This window comes from Tetrao urogallus (assembly GCF_951394365.1).
Source record: "Tetrao urogallus genome assembly, contig: scaffold_202, whole genome shotgun sequence".
NCBI classification, from domain to species: Eukaryota; Metazoa; Chordata; class Aves; order Galliformes; family Phasianidae; genus Tetrao; species Tetrao urogallus.
In genome coordinates this window covers 1-19,893 of record NW_027638863.1, presented here as the reverse complement: position 1 = coordinate 19,893, position 19,893 = coordinate 1, and the positions used below count along the sequence as shown (strand labels likewise).

The window sequence follows — 19,893 nt, the reverse complement described above, 5'->3', positions numbered from 1 at the left end:
CTGAAGATCCCATAAGGACCCCAAAACCACCCCAAATGTCCCCAAATGTCCCCAAATCCTCCAATCTGCCCCCAAATCCTCCCAGCTGACCGCAGCATCCAGAAGCTGTGCTGGGATTCAGTGCCAAAAATGACCCCATAAGGCCCCCCATAGGGACCCCAGAAGGACCCCAGAAGGACCCCAAATCCCCCCAGTTGACTCCTGAAGACCCCAAAATGCCCCCACATCCCCCATTCTGCCCCCAAATCCTCCCAGCTGACCGCAGCATCCAGAAGCTGTGCCAGGAGTTCGGTGCCGGGCGCTCGCGGTGCTCCGTGGGCATCATGGCCGAGCTGCTGCTGCGGGCTGAGCTGCCCCTCGATGCCATCCGTGCCAACCTCACCGAGTTCACGGCGGGGGGAGTCGATACGGTGAGCGGGGGGGGGCACTGGGGGGCTGTTATGGGGTGCTATGGGGTGCTATGGGGTGTTAAAGGGTGATATGGGGTGGTATTGGGGGGCTATGGGGCGGTATTGGGGAGCTACAGGGTGATATAGGGTGGTATTGGGTGCTATGGGGTGGTATTGGGGTGCTATGGGGTAATATAGGGTGGCATTGGGTGGCTATGAGGTGGTATTGGGGTGCTACAGGGTGATATAGGTTGGTATTGGGGTGCTATGGGGTGATATAGGGTGGCATTGGGGTGCTATGGGGTGTTATTGGGGTGTTATAGGGTGCTATGAGGGGGTATTGGGGTGCTATGGGGTGGTACTGGGCTGCTATGGGGTGATATAGGGTGGCATTGGGGAGCTATGAGGTGGCATTGGGTGCTATGTAGTGATATAGGTTGGTACTGGGGGGCTATGGGGTGTTATTGGGGTGTTATAGGGTGCTATGAGGGGGTATTGGGGTGCTATGGGGTGGTACTGGGCTGCTATGGGGTGATATAGGGTGGCATTGGGGAGCTATGAGGTGGCATTGGGTGCTATGTAGTGATATAGGTTGGTACTGGGGGGCTATGGGGTGTTATTGGGGTGTTATAGGGTGCTATGAGGGGGTATTGGGGTGCTATGGGGTGGTACTGGGCTGCTATGGGGTGATATAGGGTGGCATTGGGGAGCTATGAGGTGGCATTGGGTGCTATGTAGTGATATAGGTTGGTACTGGGGGGCTATGGGGTGTTATTGGGGTGTTATAGGGTGCTATGAGGGGGTATTGGGGTGCTATGGGGTGGTACTGGGCTGCTATGGGGTGATATAGGGTGGTATTGGGGTGCTATGGGGTGCTATGGGGTGGTATTGGGAGGCTATGCGGTGGTATTGGGGTGTTATGGGGTGCTATAGGGTGGTATTGGGGGGCTATGGGGAGGTATTCGGGTGCTATGGGGTGGTATTGGGGTGCTGTGGAGTGGTATTGGGGAGCTACAGGGTGATATGGGGTGGTACTGGGGGGCTATGGGGTGGTATTGGGGTGCTATGGGAGGTATTGGGGTGCTAAGGGGTGATATAGGATGGTATTGGGGGGCTATGGGGTGAAATAGGGTGGTATTGGGGTGTTATGGGGTGATATAGGGTGGTATTGGGGGATGATGAAGTGGTATTGGGGAGCTACAGGGTGATATAGGGTGTTATTGGGGTGCTACAGGGTGATATAGGGTGGTATTGGGGTGCTACGGGGTGATATAGGGTGGCATTGGGGGGCTATGGGGTGTTATTGGGGTGTTATAGGGTGCTATGAGGGGGTATTGGGGTGCTATGGGGTGGCACTGGGCTGCTATGGGGTGATATAGGGTGGTATTGGGGTGCTATGGGGTGCTATGGGGTGGTATTGGGGTGCTATGGGGTGGTACTGGGGGGCTATGGGGTGGTATTGGGGTGTTATGGGGAGCTATAGGGTGGTATTGGGGAGGCTATGGGGAGGTATTGGGGTGCTATGGGGTGCTATGGGGTGGTATTGGGGTGCTGTGGAGTGGTATTGGGGAGCTACAGGGTGATATAGGGTGGTACTGGGGGGCTATGGGGTGGTATTGGGGTGCTATGTGGTGATATAGGGTGGTATTGGGGTGCTATGGGGAGGTATTGGGGTGCTATGGGGTGATATAGGGTGGTACTGGGGGCTATGGGGTGGTACTGGGCTGCTATGGGGTGATATAGGGTGGTATTGGGGTGCTATGGGGTGGTATTGGGGTGCTATGGGGAGGTATTGGGGTGCTATGTGGTGATATAGGGTGGTATTGGGGGGCTATGGGGTGGTATTGGGGTGCTATGGGGAGGTATTGGGGTGCTATGGGGTGATATAGGGTGGTATTGGGGGGCTATGAGGTGGCATTGGGGGCTGTGGGGTGCTGTGGGGTAATATTGGGAGACTATGGGGTGGTATTGGGATGCTTTGCTTGGTATTGGGGTGCTATGGGGTGAAATAGGTTGGTATTGGGGTGCTATGGGGTGCTGTGGGGAGGTATTGGGGTGTTATGGGGTGATATAGGGTGGTATTGGGGGACTATGAAGTGGTATTGGGGAGCTACAGGGTGATATAGGGTGGTATTGGGGTGCTACAGGGTGCTATAGGGTGGTATTGGGGTGCTATGGGGTGATATAGGGTGGCATTGGGGGGCTATGGGGTGTTATTGGTGTGTTATAGGGTGCTATGAGGGGGTATTGGGGTGCTATGGGGTGGTACTGGGCTGCTATGGGGTGATATAGGGTGGTATTGGGGTGCTATGGGTGCTATTGGGGGGCTGTGGGGCGATATGGGGTGGCACTGAGCTGCCCCTCGATGCCATCCGTGCCAACCTCACCGAGTTCACGGCGGGGGGAGTCGATACGGTGAGCGGGGGGGGCACTGGGGGGCTGCTATGGGGTGCTATGGGGTGCTATGGGGTGTTAAAGGGTGATATGGGGTGGTATTGGGGGGCTACGTAGTGATATAGGGTGGTTTTGGGGTGCTATGGGGTGGTATTGCGGCGCTATGGAGTGATGTGGGAGGTATTGGGGTGCTGTGGGGTGACATTGGGGTGCTGTGGGGCGGTATAGGGGGCTATGGGGTGGTATTGGGGTGCTATGGAGTGATGTGGGGAGGTATTGGGGTGCTATGGGGTGGAATTGGAATGCTATGGGGTGGCATAGGGATGCTATAGGGTGACATGGGGTGGAATTGGGGTGCTGTGGGGTGACATTGGGGTGCTGTGGGGTGGTTTTGGGGTGCTATGGGGTGGTATTGGGGTGCTATGGGGTGCTACGGGGTGTTATTGGGGAGCTAGAGGATGATATAGGGTGGTAGTGGGGTGCTATGGGGGTTATTGGGGTGTTATAGGGTGATATAGGATGGTATTGGGAGCTATGTGGTGAAATAGGGTGGTATGGGGTGGTATTGGGGTGCTATGGGGTGATATAGGGTGGCATGGGGTGGTATTGGGGTGCTATGGGAGGTATTGGGGTGCTATAGGGTGCTATGGGGTGGTATTGGGGTGCTATGTTGTACTGGGGTGGTATTGGGGTGATACACGGTGGTATTGTGGGGCTATGGGGTGGTATTAGCGGCTGTGGGGTGCTGTGGGGTAGTATTGGGGGACTATGGGGTGGTAATGGGGTGCTATGGGGTGATATAGGGTGGTATTGGGGTGCTATGGGGTGACATGGGGTGGAATTAGGGTGCTATGGGTTGACATTGGGGTGCTGCGGGGTGGTATTGGGGTGCTATGGAGTGATGTGGGGTGGTATTGGGATGTTATGGGGTGGTATTGGGGTGCTATGGGGTGACATGGGGTGGAATTGGGGTGCTGTGGGGTGGTTTTGGGGTGCTGTGGGGTGGTTTTGGGGTGTTATGGGGTGGTATTGCAGCGCTATGGAGCGATGTGGGGAGGTATTGGGGTGCTAAGGGGTGGAATAGGGGTGCTATGGGGTGGTATTGGGACGCTATGGGGTGCTAAGGGGTGGAATTGGGGTGCTATGGGGTGGTATTGGGACGCTATGGGGTGCTATGGGGTGGAATTGGGGTGCTATGGGGTGGAATTGGGGTGCTGTGGGGGTGACACTGGGGTGCTGCGGGATGGTTTTGGGGTGCTATGGGGTGGTATTGCTGCGCTATGGAGTGATGTGGGGAGGTATTGGGGGCTATGGGGTGGAATAGGGGTGCTATGGGGTGGTATTGGGACGCTATAGGGTGCTATGGGGTGGAATTGGGCTGCTGTGGGGTGACATTGGGGTGCTGTGGGGTGGTTTTGGGGTGCTATGGAGTGATCTGAAGAGGTATTGGGGTGATATGGGGTGGAATTGGGGTGCTATGGGGTGGCATTGGGATGCTGTGGGGTGACATGGGGTGAAATTAGGGTGCTATGGGGTGGAATTAGGGAGCTATGGGGTGACATGGGGGTGCTGTGGGGTGGTATAGGAGGCTATGGGGTGCCATAGGGGTGGTATTGGGGTGCTGTAGGGTTGAGCGGTGCGGTATGGGGTGCGATGGGAATCTATGGGGCCTGCAATGGGGTCGCCAAGGGGTGCCATGCTGTGCCATAGAGGTGCCATGCTGTGCCATAGAGGTGCCATGTTGTGCCATAGAGTTGCCATGCTGTGCCATAGGGTGCCATGCTGTGCCATAGAGGTGCCATGTTGTGCCATAGGGTGCCATGTTTTGCCATAGAGGTGCCATGTTGTGCCATAGAGGTGCCATGTTGTGCCATAGAGGTGCCATGCTGTGCCATAGAGGTGCCATGTTGTGCCATAGAGGTGCCATGCTGTGCCATAGAGGTGCCATGCTGTGCCATAGGGTGCCATGCTGTGCCATAGAGGTGCCATGTTTTGCCATAGGGTGCCATGCTGTGCCATAGAGGTGCCATGTTGTGCCATAGGGTGCCATGTTGTGCCACAGAGGTGCCATGTTGTGCCATAGAGGTGCCATGCTGTGCCATAGGGTGCCATGCTGTGCCATAGAGGTGCCATGTTGTGCCATAGGGTGCCATGTTTTGCCATAGGGTGCCATGTTGTGCCATAGGGTGCCATGCTGTGCCATAGAGGTGCCATGTTGTGCCATAGGGTGCCATGTTGTGCCATAGGGGGCCATGCTGTGCCATAGGGTGCCATGCTGTGCCATAGAGGTGCCATGTTGTGCCATAGAGGTGCCATGTTGTGCCATAGAGGTGCCATGCTGTGCCATAGGGTGCCATGCTGTGCCATAGAGGTGCCATGTTGTGCCATAGGGTGCCATGTTTTGCCATAGGGTGCCATGTTGTGCCATAGGGTGCCATGCTGTGCCATAGAGGTGCCATGTTGTGCCATAGGGTGCCATGTTGTGCCATAGGGGGCCATGCTGTGCCATAGGGTGCCATGCTGTGCCATAGAGGTGCCATGCTGTGCCATAGGGTGCCATGTTGTGCCATAGAGGTGCCATGTTGTGCCATAGGGTGCCATGTTGTGCCATAGAGGTGCCATGCTGTGCCATAGAGGTGCCATGTTGTGCGATAGAGGTGCCATGCTGTGCCATAGAGGTGCCATGTTGTGCCATAGAGTTGCCATGTTGTGCCATAGAGGTGCCATGTTGTGCCATATGGTGCCATGCTGTGCCATAGAGGTGCCATGTTGTGCCATAGGGTGCCATGCTGTGCCATAGAGGTGCCATGTTTTGCCATAGGGTGCCATGCTGTGCCATAGAGGTGCCATGTTGTGCCACAGAGGTGCCATGTTGTGCCATAGAGGTGCCATGCTGTGCCATAGGGTGCCATGCTGTGCCATAGAGGTGCCATGTTGTGCCATAGGGTGCCATGTTTTGCCATAGGGTGCCATGTTGTGCCATAGGGTGCCATGCTGTGCCATAGAGGTGCCATGTTGTGCCATAGGGTGCCATGTTGTGCCATAGGGGGCCATGCTGTGCCATAGGGTGCCATGCTGTGCCATAGAGGTGCCATGTTGTGCCATAGAGGTGCCATGTTGTGCCATAGAGGTGCCATGCTGTGCCATAGGGTGCCATGCTGTGCCATAGAGGTGCCATGTTGTGCCATAGGGTGCCATGTTTTGCCATAGGGTGCCATGTTGTGCCATAGGGTGCCATGCTGTCCCATAGAGGTGCCATGTTGTGCCATAGGGTGCCATGTTGTGCCATAGGGGGCCATGCTGTGCCATAGGGTGCCATGCTGTGCCATAGAGGTGCCATGCTGTGCCATAGGGTGCCATGTTGTGCCATAGAGGTGCCATGTTGTGCCATAGGGTGCCATGTTGTGCCATAGAGGTGCCATGCTGTGCCATAGAGGTGCCATGTTGTGCGATAGAGGTGCCATGCTGTGCCATAGAGGTGCCATGTTGTGCCATAGAGTTGCCATGTTGTGCCATAGAGGTGCCATGTTGTGCCATATGGTGCCATGCTGTGCCATAGAGGTGCCATGTTGTGCCATAGAGGTGCCATGTTGTGCCATATGGTGCCATGCTGTGCCATAGAGGTGCCATGTTGTGCCATAGAGGTGCCATGTTGTGCCATAGAGGTGCCATGCTGTGCCATAGAGGTGCCATGTTGTGCCATAGAGGTGCCATGCTGTGCCATAGGGTGCCATGCTGTGCCATAGAGGTGCCATGTTGTGCCATAGAGGTGCCATGTTTTGCCATAGGGTGCCATGTTGTGCCATAGGGTGCCATGCTGTGCCATAGAGGTGCCATGTTGTGCCATAGGGTGCCATGTTGTGCCATAGGGGGCCATGCTGTGCCATAGGGTGCCATGCTGTGCCATAGCGGTGCCATGTTGTGCCATAGGGTGCCATGCTGTGCCATAGAAGTGCCATGTTGTGCCATAGGGTGCCATGTTGTGCCATAGAGGTGCCATGCTGTGCCATAGGGTGCCATGCTGTGCCATAGAGGTGCCATGTTGTGCCATAGAGGTGCCATGCTGTGCCATAGAGGTGCCATGTTGTGCCATATGGTGCCATGCTGTGCCATAGAGGTGCCATGTTGTGCCATACAGGTGCCATGTTGCGCCATAGGGTGCCATGTTGTGCCATAGAGGTGCCATGCTGTGCCATAGAGGTGCCATGTTGTGCCATAGGGTGCCATGTTTTGCCATAGGGTGCCATGTTGTACCATAGGGTGCCATGCTGTGCCATAGAGGTGCCATGTTGTGCCATAGAGATGCCATGCTGTGCCATAGAGGTGCCATGCTGTGCCATAGGGTGCCATGCTGTGCCATAGAGGTGCCATGTTGTGCCATAGGGTGCCATGTTGTGACATAGAGGTGCCATACTGTGCCATAGGGTGCCATGCTGTGCCATAGAGGTGCCATGCTGTGCCATAGGGTGCCATGCTGTGCCATAGAGGTGCCATGTTGTGCCATAGGGTGCCATGTTGTGCCATAGAGGTGCCATGTTGTGCCATAGGGTGCCATGCTGTGCCATAGAGGTGCCATGCTGTGCCATAGAGGTGCCATGTTGTGCCATAGAGGTGCCATGCTGTCCCATAGAAGTGCCATGTTGTGCCATAGGGTGCCATGTTGTGCCATAGAGGTGCCATGTTGTGCCATAGAGGTGCCATGCTGTGCCATAGGGTGCCATGTTGTGCCATAGAGTTGCCATGCTGTGCCATAGAGGTGCCATGCTGTGCCATAGGGTGCCATGCTGTGCCATAGAGGTGCCATGTTGTGCCATAGGGTGCCATGTTGTGCCATAGAGGTGCCATGTTGTGCCATAGAGGTGCCATGCTGTGCCATAGGGTGCCATGCTGTGCCATAGAGGTGCCATGCTGTGCCATAGAGGTGCCATGCTGTGCCATAGGGTGCCATGTTGTGCCATAGAGGTGCCATGTTGTGCCATAGCGGTGCCATGCTGTGCCATAGGGTGCCATGTTGTGCCATAGAGGTGCCATGTTGTGCCATAGGGTGCCATGTTTTGCCATAGGGTGCCATGTTGTGCCATAGGGTGCCATGCTGTGCCATAGAGGTGCCATGTTGTGCCATAGGGTGCCATGTTGTGCCATAGGGGGCCATGCTGTGCCATAGGGTGCCATGCTGTGCCATAGAGGTGCCATGTTGTGCCATAGAGGTGCCATGTTGTGCCATAGAGGTGCCATGCTGTGCCATAGGGTGCCATGCTGTGCCATAGAGGTGCCATGTTGTGCCATAGGGTGCCATGTTTTGCCATAGGGTGCCATGTTGTGCCATAGGGTGCCATGCTGTGCCATAGAGGTGCCATGTTGTGCCATAGGGTGCCATGTTGTGCCATAGGGGGCCATGCTGTGCCATAGGGTGCCATGCTGTGCCATAGAGGTGCCATGCTGTGCCATAGGGTGCCATGTTGTGCCATAGAGGTGCCATGTTGTGCCATAGGGTGCCATGTTGTGCCATAGAGGTGCCATGCTGTGCCATAGAGGTGCCATGCTGTGCCATAGAGGTTCCATGTTGTGCGATAGAGGTGCCATGCTGTGCCATAGAGGTGCCATGTTGTGCCATAGAGTTGCCATGTTGTGCCATAGAGGTGCCATGTTGTGCCATATGGTGCCATGCTGTGCCATAGAGGTGCCATGTTGTGCCATAGAGGTGCCATGCTGTGCCATATGGTGCCATGCTGTGCCATAGAGGTGCCATGCTGTGCCATAGAGGTGCCATGTTGTGCCATAGAGGTGCCATGTTGTGCCATATGGTGCCATGCTGTGCCATAGAGGTGCCATGCTGTGCCATAGAGGTGCCATGCTGTGCCATAGGGTGCCATGCTGTGCCATAGGGTGCCATGCTGTGCCATAGAGGTGCCATGTTGTGCCATAGAGGTGCCATGTTTTGCCATAGGGTGCCATGTTTTGCCATAGGGTGCCATGTTGTGCCATAGGGTGCCATGCTGTGCCATAGAGGTGCCATGTTGTGCCATAGGGTGCCATGTTGTGCCATAGGGGGCCATGCTGTGCCATAGGGTGCCATGCTGTGCCATAGCGGTGCCATGTTGTGCCATAGGGTGCCATGCTGTGCCATAGAAGTGCCATGTTGTGCCATAGGGTGCCATGTTGTGCCATGGAGGTGCCATGCTGTGCCATAGGGTGCCATGCTGTGCCATAGAGGTGCCATGTTGTGCCATAGAGGTGCCATGCTGTGCCATAGAGGTGCCATGCTGTGCCATAGAGGTGCCATGTTGTGCCATATGGTGCCATGCTGTGCCATAGAGGTGCCATGCTGTGCCATACAGGTGCCATGCTGTGCCATAGAGGTGCCATGTTGTGCCATAGAGGTACCATGCTGTGCCATAGAGGTGCCATGTTGTGCCATAGGGTGCCATGTTTTGCCATAGGGTGCCATGTTGTGCCATAGGGTGCCATGCTGTGCCATAGGGTGCCATGCTGTGCCATAGAGGTGCCATGTTGTGCCATAGAGATGCCATGCTGTGCCATAGGGTGCCATGCTGTGCCATAGAGGTGCCATGCTGTGCCATAGAGGTGCCATGTTGTCCAAAGAGGTGCCATGTTGTGCCATAGCGGTGCCATGCTGTGCCATAGGGTGCCATGCTGTGCCATAGAGGTGCCATGTTGTGCCATAGGGTGCCATGCTGTGCCATAGAGGTGCCATGTTGTGCCATAGGGTGCCATGCTGTGCCATAGAAGTGCCATGCTGTGCCATAGGGTGCCATGCTGTGCTATAGAGGTGCCATGCTGTTCCATAGGGTGCCATGCTGTGCCATAGAGGTGCCATGTTGTGCCATAGAGGTGCCATGTTGTGCCATAGAGGTGCCATGCTGTGCCATAGGGTGCCATGTTGTGCGATAGAGGTGCCATGTTGTGCCATAGGGTGCCATGCTGTGCCATAGAGGTGCCATGCTGTGCCATAGGGTGCCATGCTGTGCCATAGAGGTGCCATGCTGTGCCATAGAGGTGCCATGCTGTGCTATAGAGGTGCCATGTTGTGCCATAGGGTGCCATGCTGTGCCATAGAGGTGCCATGTTGTGCCATAGGGTGCCATGTTTTGCCATAGGGTGCCATGTTGTGCCATAGGGTGCCATGCTGTGCCATAGAGGTGCCATGTTGTGCCATAGGGTGCCATGTTGTGCCATAGGGGGCCATGCTGTGCCATAGGGTGCCATGCTGTGCCATAGAGGTGCCATGTTGTGCCATAGGGTGCCATGTTGTGCCATAGAGGTGCCATGTTGTGCCATAGGGTGCCATGTTGTGCCATAGAGGTGCCATGCTGTGCCATAGAGGTGCCATGCTGTGCCATAGAGGTGCCATGTTGTGCGATAGAGGTGCCATGCTGTGCCATAGAGGTGCCATGTTGTGCCATAGAGTTGCCATGTTGTGCCATAGAGGTGCCATGTTGTGCCATATGGTGCCATGCTGTGCCATAGAGGTGCCATGTTGTGCCACAGAGGTGCCATGTTGTGCCATATGGTGCCATGCTGTGCCATAGAGGTGCCATGCTGTGCCATAGAGGTGCCATGCTGTGCCATAGGGTGCCATGCTGTGCCATAGAGGTGCCATGTTGTGCCATAGAGGTGCCATGTTTTGCCATAGAGGTGCCATGTTTTGCCATAGGGTGCCATGTTGTGCCATAGGGTGCCATGCTGTGCCATAGAGGTGCCATGTTGTGCCATAGGGTGCCATGTTGTGCCATAGGGGGCCATGCTGTGCCATAGGGTGCCATGCTGTGCCATAGCGGTGCCATGTTGTGCCATAGGGTGCCATGCTGTGCCATAGAGGTGCCATGTTGTGCCATAGAGGTGCCATGCTGTGCCACAGAGGTGCCATGCTGTGCCATAGAGGTGCCATGTTGTGCCATATGGTGCCATGCTGTGCCATAGAGGTGCCATGCTGTGCCATAGAGGTGCCATGTTGTGCCATAGGGTGCCATGTTTTGCCATAGGGTGCCATGTTGTGCCATAGGGTGCCATGCTGTGCCATAGGGTGCCATGCTGTGCCATAGAGGTGCCATGTTGTGCCATAGAGATGCCATGCTGTGCCATAGAGGTGCCATACTGTGCCATAGGGTGCCATGCTGTGCCATAGAGGTGCCATGCTGTGCCATAGGGTGCCATGCTGTGCCATAGAGGTGCCATGTTGTGCCATAGGGTGCCATGTTGTGACATAGAGGTGCCATGCTGTGCCATAGGGTGCCATGTTGTGCCATAGATGTGCCATGTTGTGCCATAGGGTGCCATGTTGTGCCATAGAGGTGCCATGTTGTGCCATAGGGTGCCATGCTGTGCCATAGGGTGCCATGCTGTGCCATAGAGGTGCCATGTTGTGCCATAGAGGTGCCATGCTGTCCCATAGAGGTGCCATGTTGTGCCATAGGGTGCCATGTTGTGCCATAGATGTGCCATGTTGTGCCATGGAGGTGCCATGCTGTGCCATAGGGTGCCATGCTGTGCCATAGGGTGCCATGCTGTGCCATAGAGGTGCCATGTTGTGCCATAGAGGTGCCATGCTGTCCCATAGAGGTGCCATGTTGTGCCATAGGGTGCCATGTTGTGCCATAGAGGTGCCATGTTGTGCCATAGGGTGCCATGTTGTGCCATAGATGTGCCATGTTGTGCCATGGAGGTGCCATGCTGTGCCATAGGGTGCCATGCTGTGCCATAGGGTGCCATGCTGTGCCATAGAGGTGCCATGTTGTGCCATAGAGGTGCCATGTTGTGCCATAGAGGTGCCATGCTGTGCCATAGAGGTGCCATGCTGTGCCATAGGGTGCCATGTTGTGCCATAGAGGTGCCATGCTGTGCCATAGGGTGCCATGCTGTGCCATAGAGGTGCCATGTTGTGCCATAGGGTGCCATGTTGTGCCATAGATGTGCCATGCTGTGCCATAGGGTGCCATGTTGTGCCATAGAGGTGCCATGCTGTGCCATAGAGGTGCCATGCTGTGCCATAGGGTGCCATGTTGTGCCATAGAGGTGCCATGCTGTGCCATAGAGGTGCCATGCTGTGCCATAGGGTGCCATGCTGTGCCATAGAGGTGCGATGTTGTGCCATAGGTTGCCATGCTGTGCCATAGAGGTGCCATGCTGTGCCATAGGGTGCCATGTTGTGCTATAGAGGTGCCATGTTGTGCCATAGGGTGCCATGCTGTGCCATAGAGGTGCCATGTTGTGCCATAGGGTGCCATGCTGTGCCATAGAGGTGCCATGTTGTGCCATAGGGTGCCATGCTGTGCTATAGAGGTGCCATGCTGTGCCATAGGGTGCCATGCTGTGCCATAGAGGTGCCATGTTGTGCCATAGATGTGCCATGCTGTGCCATAGAGGTGCCATGTTGTGCCATAGAGGTGCCATGCTGTGCCATAGGGTGCCATGCTGTGCCATAGAGGTGCCATGTTGTGCCATAGAGGTGCCATGTTGTGCCATAGGGTGCCATGTTGTGCGATAGAGGTGCCATGTTGTGCCATATGGTGCCATGCTGTGCCATAGAGGTGCCATGCTGTGCCATAGAGGTGCCATGTTGTGCCATAGGGGGCCATGCTGTGCCATAGGGTGCCATGCTGTGCCATAGGGTGCCATGCTGTGCCATAGGGTGCCATGTTGTGCCATAGGGTGCCATGCTGTGCCATAGAGGTGCCATGTTGTGCCATGGAGGTGCCATGCTATGCCATGGAGGTGCCATGTTGTGCCATAGCGGTGCCATGTTGTGCCATAGGGTGCCATGTTGTGCCATATGGTGCCATGCTGTGCCATAGAGGTACCATGTTGTGCCATGGAGGTGCCATGCTGTGCCATAGAGATGCCATGCTGTGCCATAGAGGTGCCATGTTGTGCCATAGGGTGCCATGTTGTGCCATATGGTGCCATGCTGTGCCATAGAGGTGCCATGTTGTGCCATAGAGGTGCCATGCTGTGCCATAGAGGTGCCATGTTGTGCCATAGCGGTGCCATGTTGTGCCATAGAGGTGCCATGCTGTGCCATAGAGGTGCCATGTTGTGCCATAGAGGTTCCATGCTGTGCCATAGGGTGCCTTGTTGTGCCATAGAGGTGCCATGCTGTGCCATAGAGGTGCCATGTTAGTGCCACAGGGGTGCCATAGGACGTCATGTAGTGCCACGTGGTGCCACGTCAGCGCTTCATGGTGCCATGTTGGTGCCATGTTGGTGCCATATTGTGCCATGCTGTGCCACACGGTATGCCTTAAGATGCCATGTTGATGTCAAGTTGTGCCATGGGGTGCCATGCAGTGCCATAGAGGTGCCATGGGGATGCCATAGGACGCCATATGGTGCCACACGGTGCCACATCGGCGCTGCAGGGTGCCGTGTTGGTGCCATGTTGGTGCCAAGTTGTGCCACGCGGCGCCATGTTGGTGCCACGGGGATGCCATAGGACGCCATGTGGTGCCACAGGGTGCCACGTTGGCATTGTAAGGTGCCCTGTTTGTGCCATGTTGTGCCATGCTGTGCCACAGGGGTGCCATAGGATGCCACGTCCTTCCTCACGGTGGCACATCAGCGCTGCAGGGTGCCATGTTGGTGCCATGTTGTGCCATGCTGTGCCACAGGGGATGCTATGTTGGTGCCACCTACTGCCATGCTGTGCCACGTGGCGCCGTGCTGTGTCATGGGGGTGCCATAGGACACCATGTAATTCCATGCGGTGCCACGTCGGCGCTTCAGGGTGCCATGTTGGTGCCATGTTGTGCCACGTGGTGCCATATTGGTGCCACAGGGGTGCCATAGGACGCCATGGGGTGCCACGCGGTGCCATGTCGGCGCTTCAGGGTGCCATGTTGGTGCCATGTTGGTGCCATGTTGGTGCCAAGTTGTGACACGCGGTGCCATGGGGGTGCCACGGGGATGCCATCGGACAACATATGGTGCCACGTGGTGCCATGTCAGCGCTTCAGGGTGCCATGTTGGTGCCATGTTGGTGCCATGTTGGTGCCCTGTTGGTGCCAAGTTGTGCCACGCGCTGCCATGTTGGTGCCACGGGGATGCCATAGGATGCCATGGAGTGTCACGCAGCGCCACGCCAGCGGCATAAGGTGCCCTGTGGTGCGACGTTGGCACCATGCTGTGCCACGGGGGTGCCATAGAACACCATGTAGTTCCACATGGTGCCACGTCGGCGCTGCAGGGTGCCATAGGATGCCATGTTGGTGCCATGTTGGTGCCCTGTTGGTGCCAAGTTGTGCCATGGGGTGCCATGTTGGTGCCACGGGGATGCCATAGGACGCCATGGGGTGCCGCACAGCACCATGCTGGCAGCATAAGGTGCCCTGTGGTGCCACGTTGGCGCCATGCTGTGCCACAGGGGTGCCATAGGACACCATGTGGTGCCACGGGGTGCCATGTTGGTGCCACGGGGATGCCATAGGACGCCATGGGGTGCCGCACAGTGCCACGCCGACGCCATAAGGTGCCCTGTGGTGCCACGTGGCGCCATGCTGATGCTGATGCTGTGCCACAGGGGTGCCATAGAACACCATGTAGTTCCACGCGGTGCCACGTCGGCGCTGCAGGGTGTCATGTTGGTGCCATGTTGGTGCCAAGTTATGCCATGGGGTGCCATGTTGGTGCCACGGGGATGCCATAGGACGCCATGGGGTGCCGCACAGCGCCATGCTGGCAGCATAAGGTGCCCTGTGGTGCCACGTTGTCGCCATGCTGTGCCACGGGGGTGCCATAGAACACCATGTAGTTCCACGTGGTGCCACGTTGGCGCTGCAGGGTGCCATGTTGGTGCCAAGTTGTGCCACATGGTGCCATGTTGGTGCCATGGGGATGCCATAGGACGCCATGTAGTTCCATGTGGTGCCACGTCAGCGCTTCAGGGTGCCATGTTGGTGCCATGTTGGTGCCAAGTTGTGCCACATGGTGCCATGTTGGTGCCACGGGGATGCCATAGGACGCCATGGGGTGCCGCACAGCACCACGCCGGCAGCATAAGGTGCCCTGTGGTGCCACGTTGGCGCCATGCTGTGCCACGGGGGTTCCATAGAACACCATGTAGTTCCACGTGGGGCCACGTCGGCGCTGCAGGGTGCCATGTTGGTGCCATGTTGGCGCCATGTTGGTGCCACGGGGATGCCATAGAACGCCATGTGGTGCCACGCAGTACCACGTTGGCGCTGTAAGTTGCCATGTTGGTGCCACATGCTGCCATGCTGTGCCATGTTGTGCCATGCTGTGCCACGGGGATGCCATAGGACGCCATGTTGGTGCCACATGCTGCCTTGCTGTGCCACGTGGCGCCATGCTGTGCCACGAGGGTGCCATTGGACGCCACGTGGTGCCACGTGGTGCCACGTCGGCGCTGCAGGGTGCCATGTTGGTGCCATGTTGTGCCACATGGTGCCATGGGGGTGCCACAGGGATGCCATAGGACGCCATGGGGTGCCACACAGCGCCACGCCGGCGGCATAAGGTGCCCTGTGGTGCCACATTGGCGCCATGGGGTGCCACAGGGGTGCCATAGGACGCCATGTGGTGCCACGGGGTGCCATGTTGGTGCTGCAGAGTGCCATGTTGGTGCCATGTTGGTGCCCTGTTGGTGCCAAGTTGTGCCACATGGTGCCATGTTGGTGCCACGGGGATGCCATAGGACGCCATGGGGTGCCGCACAGCGCCATGCTGGCAGCATAAGGTGCTTTGTGGTGCCACGTTGGCGCCATGCTGTGCCACGGGGGTGCCATAGAACACCATGTAGTTCCACGTGGTGCCACGTCGGCGCTGCAGGGTGCCATGTTGGTGCCATGTTGGTGCCCTGTTGGTGCCAAGTTGTGCCATGGGGTGCCATGGGGGTGCCACGGGAATGCCATAGGATGCCATGGGGTGCCGCACAGCGCCACGCCGGCGGCATAAGGTGCCCTGTGGTGCCACATGGCGCCATGCTGTGCCACAGGGGTGCCATAGGACGCCATGTGGTGCCACAGGGTGCCATGTTGGTGCTGCAGGGTGCCATGTTGGTGCCATGTTGGTGCCAAGTTATGCCATGGGGTGCCATGTTGGTGCCACGGGGATGCCATAGGACGCCATGGGGTGCCGCACAGCACCACGCCGACGCCATAAGGTGCCCTGTGGTGCCACGTGGCGCCATGCTGTGCCACACGGTGCCACGTGGGTGCCATCCCTCCCCTCAGACGGCCGTGCCGCTGCTGTTTGCGCTGTTTGAGCTGGCACGGAACCCCACGGTGCAGGAGGAGCTGCGCGCCGAGATCCGCGCCGCTGAGCAGCACCGCCACGAGGGGATCCACAGGGTGCTGGGCGCCATGCCGCTGCTCAGGGCTGCCATCAAGGAGACCCTGCGGTGCGAAATGGGGGCACTGGGAGGGGGGGTGGGGGGGAATGGGGGCACGGGGAGGGAGTGGGGGGGAACTGGGGGAGGACTGGGGGCACTGGGAGGGAATGGGGGGGGAACTGGGGGCACTGGGAGGAAACTGGGGGCACTTGGAGGGAACTGGGGGCACTGGGAGGGAATGGGGGGAAACTGGGAGCACTGGGAGGGAACTGAGGGCACTGGGAGGGAATGGGGGGGGAATGGGGGCTCTGGGAGGGAACTGGGGGCACTAGGAGGGAATGGGGGGGAACTGGGGGCACTGGGAGGGAACTGGGGGAGGACTGGGGGCGCTGGGAGGGACTGGGGGGGAACTGGGAGCACTGGGAGGGAACTGAGGGCACTGGGAGGGAATGGGGGGGGAATGGGGGCTCTGGGAGGGAACTGGGGGCACTAGGAGGGAATGGGGGGGAACTGGGGGCACTGGGAGGGAACAGGGGGAGGACTGGGGGCGCTGGGAGGGACTGGGGGGGAACTGGGAGCACTGGGAGGGAACTGAGGGCACTGGGAGGGAATGGGGGGGGAATGGGGGCTCTGGGAGGGAACTGGGAGCACTGGGAAGGAACTGGGGGCACTGGGAGGGAATGGGGGGGAACTGGGAGCACTGGGAGGGACTGGGAGGGCACTGGGATGTAATGGGGGCACTGCAGTGGGTCTGGGGGTGATGGGAGGGAATGGGAGAGAACTGGGGGGGATTTGGGGGCACTGGGAGGGAATGGGGGGGGAACTGGGGGCACTGGGAGGAAACTGGGAGGGAATGGGGGCACTGGGATGGAATGGGAGGGGACTGGGGGCACTGGGAGGAAACTGGGAGCACTGGGAGGGAGTGGGGGGGGACTGGGCACTGGGAGGGACTGGGAGGGGAATGGGGGCTCTGGGAGGGAACTGGGGGCACTAGGAGGGAATGGGGGGGAACTGGGGGCACTGGGAGGGAACTGGGGGGGACTGGAGGCTCTGGGAGGGAACTGGGAGCACTGGGAGGGAATGGGGGGGGAACTGGGGGGGACTGGGGGCACTGGGGGGGAACTGGGGGCACTGGGAGGGAATGGGGGGGGGATTGGGGGCACTGGGAGGGAACTGGGAGCACTGGGAGGGAATGGGGGGGGAACTGGGGGGGACTGGGGGCGCTGGGAGGGAACTGGGGGGCAGTGGGAGGGAATGGGAGGGGACTGGGGGCACTGGGTGGGAATGGGGGGGAATTGGGGGCACTGGGAGGGAACTGGGGGGACTGCAGTGGGTCTGGGGGTGATGGGAGGGAATGGGGGGAACTGGGGGAACTGGGAGCACTGGGAGGGAACTGGCAAAGGACTGAAGGGGAGGGGGGGCACTGGGAGGGAACTGGGATGGACTGGGAGGGAGTGGGGGGGGATTGGGAGCACTGGGAGGGAATGGGGGGGGAACTGGGGGCACTGGGAGGGAACTGGGAGAGGACTGAAGGGGGGGGGGGCATTGGGGGGGAACTGGGATGGACTGGGATGGACTGGGATGGACTGGGATGGACTGGGGGGGGATTGGGGGCACTGGGAGGGAACTGGGGGCACTGGGAGGGAATGGGGGGGAATGGGGGCACTAGGAGGGAACTGGGGGCACTGGGAGGGAATGGGGGGGAACTGGGGGCACTGGGAGGGAACTGGGGGCACTGGGAGGGAATGGGGGGGAACTGGGGGCACTGGGAGGGAACTGGGGGCACTGGGAGGGAATGGGGGGGGACTGGGGGGGGACTGGGGGAGGATTGGGGGGGAACTGGGGGCACTGGGAGGGAATGGGGGGGAACTGGGGACACTGGGAGGGAACTGGGAGAGGACTGAAGGGGGGGGGCATTGGGGGGGAACTGGGATGGACTGGGATGGACTGGGATGGACTGGGGGGGGGATTGGGGGCAGTGGGAGGGACTGGGGGGAACTGGGGGTGATGGGAGGGAATGGGAGAGAAGTGGGGGGGATTTGGGGGCACTGGGAGGGGGATGGGGGGGGGAACTGGGGGCACTGGGAGGGGGTCTCTATTTGGGGGCACTTAGCAGTGATTCCCTATTTAGGGTCACTACCGGGGGGTTCCCGATTTGGGGTCCCCATTTGGGGTCACTTTGGGGGGGGGGGTCCCCATTTGGGGTCCCCTTTTGTGATCATTTTGGGTGGGGGTCCCTTTTTGGGGCCATTTTGGGGTGGGGGTCCCCATTTGAGGCCATTTTGGGGGGGTCCCCATTTGGGGTCTCCATTTAGGGTCATTTTGGGGTGGGGTCCCCATTTGAGGCCATTTTGGGGGGGGGGTCCCATTTGGGGCCATTTTGGGTGGGGGTTCCCTATTTAGGGTCGCTATTGGGGTGTCCCCATTTGGGGTCACCTTGGGGAGGTCCCCACTCGGGGTTTTATGGGGGGGGGGTCGCCATTTGGGGCCATTTTGGGTGGGGGTCTCCATTTGGGGTCATTATCGGGGGTCCCCATTTGGGGTCATTATTGGGGGGGTTCCCTATTTAGGGTCATTATTCTAGGGGTCCCAATTTGGGGTCCCCATTTGGGGTCATTTTGGGGGGTTCCCTATTTAGGGTCACTATTGGGGGGTCCCCATTTGAGGTCATTATCGGGGGTCCCCATTTGGGGTCATTATTGGGGTGGTTCCCTATTTAGGGTCACTATTGGGGCGGTCCCCATTTGGGGTCCCTATTTGGGGTCATTTTGGGTGGGGGTCCCCATTTGGGGTCACTCTGGGGGTCCCACATTGACGCCCCCCCCCCCCCCCCCAGGCTGTACCCCGTTGGTCTGACGGTGCAGCGCTACCCGGCACGGGACGTCGTGCTGCAGAACTACCGCGTGCCGGCAGGGGTCAGTAGGGAGCTGGGGGGGTTATGGGGTTATGGAGGTTATGGGGTTATGGAGGTTATGGGGTTATGGAGGTTATGGGGTGATGGGGTGCGGGGTTATGGGGTTATGGAGGTTATGGGGTGGGGGGTGAGGGGTTATGGGGTTATGGAGGTTATGGGGTTATGGAGGTTATGGGGTTATGGAGGTTATGGGGTTATGCAGGTTATGGGGTGGGGGGTGAGCGGTTATGGGGTTATGGAGGTTATGGGGTTATGCAGGTTATGGGGTTATGGAGGTTATGGGGTTATGGAGGTTATGGGGTGGGGGGTGAGGGGTTATGGGGTTATGGAGGTTATGGGGTTATGGAGGTTATGGGGTTATGCAGGTTATGGGGTGGGGGGTGAGGGGTTATGGGGTTATGGAGGTTATGGGGTGATGTGGTGCGGGGTTATGGGGTTATGGAGGTTATGGGGTGGGGGGTGAGGGGTTATGGGGTTATGGAGGTTATGGGGTGATGGGGTGCGGGGTTATGGGGTTATGGAGGTTATGGGTGGGGGGTGAGGGGTTATGGGGTTATGGAGGTTATGGGGTGGGGGGTGAGTGGTTATGGGGTTATGGAGGTTATGGGGTTATGGAGGTTATGGGGTTATGGAGGTTATGGGGTGGGGGGTGAGGGGTTATGGGGTTATGGAGGTTATGGGGTGGGGGGTGAGTGGTTATGGGGTTATGGAGGTTATGGGGTTATGGAGGTTATGGGGTTATGGAGGTTATGGGGTGATGGGGTGCGGGGTTATGGGGTTATGGAGGTTATGGGGTTATGGAGGTTATGGGGTTATGCAGGTTATGGGGTGGGGGGTGAGCGGTTATGGGGTTATGGAGGTTATGGGGTTATGCAGGTTATGGGGTTATGGAG

General features: G+C 58.2%; 1 protein-coding gene across 1 annotated transcript; it reads left to right on the top strand.

The window, feature by feature from the left end:
• Nucleotides 1-255: 255 nt before the first annotated feature.
• Nucleotides 256-19,001, top strand: LOC306957686 (cytochrome P450 11B, mitochondrial-like; the record flags this gene model as incomplete). Its single annotated transcript, XM_079551158.1, has 3 exons — nt 256-410; nt 15,989-16,155; nt 18,923-19,001. Coding segments are annotated over 3 exons (401 nt in total), but the record flags the coding sequence as incomplete, so codon positions are not given.
• Between the last annotated feature and the right edge of the window lie 892 nt (nt 19,002-19,893).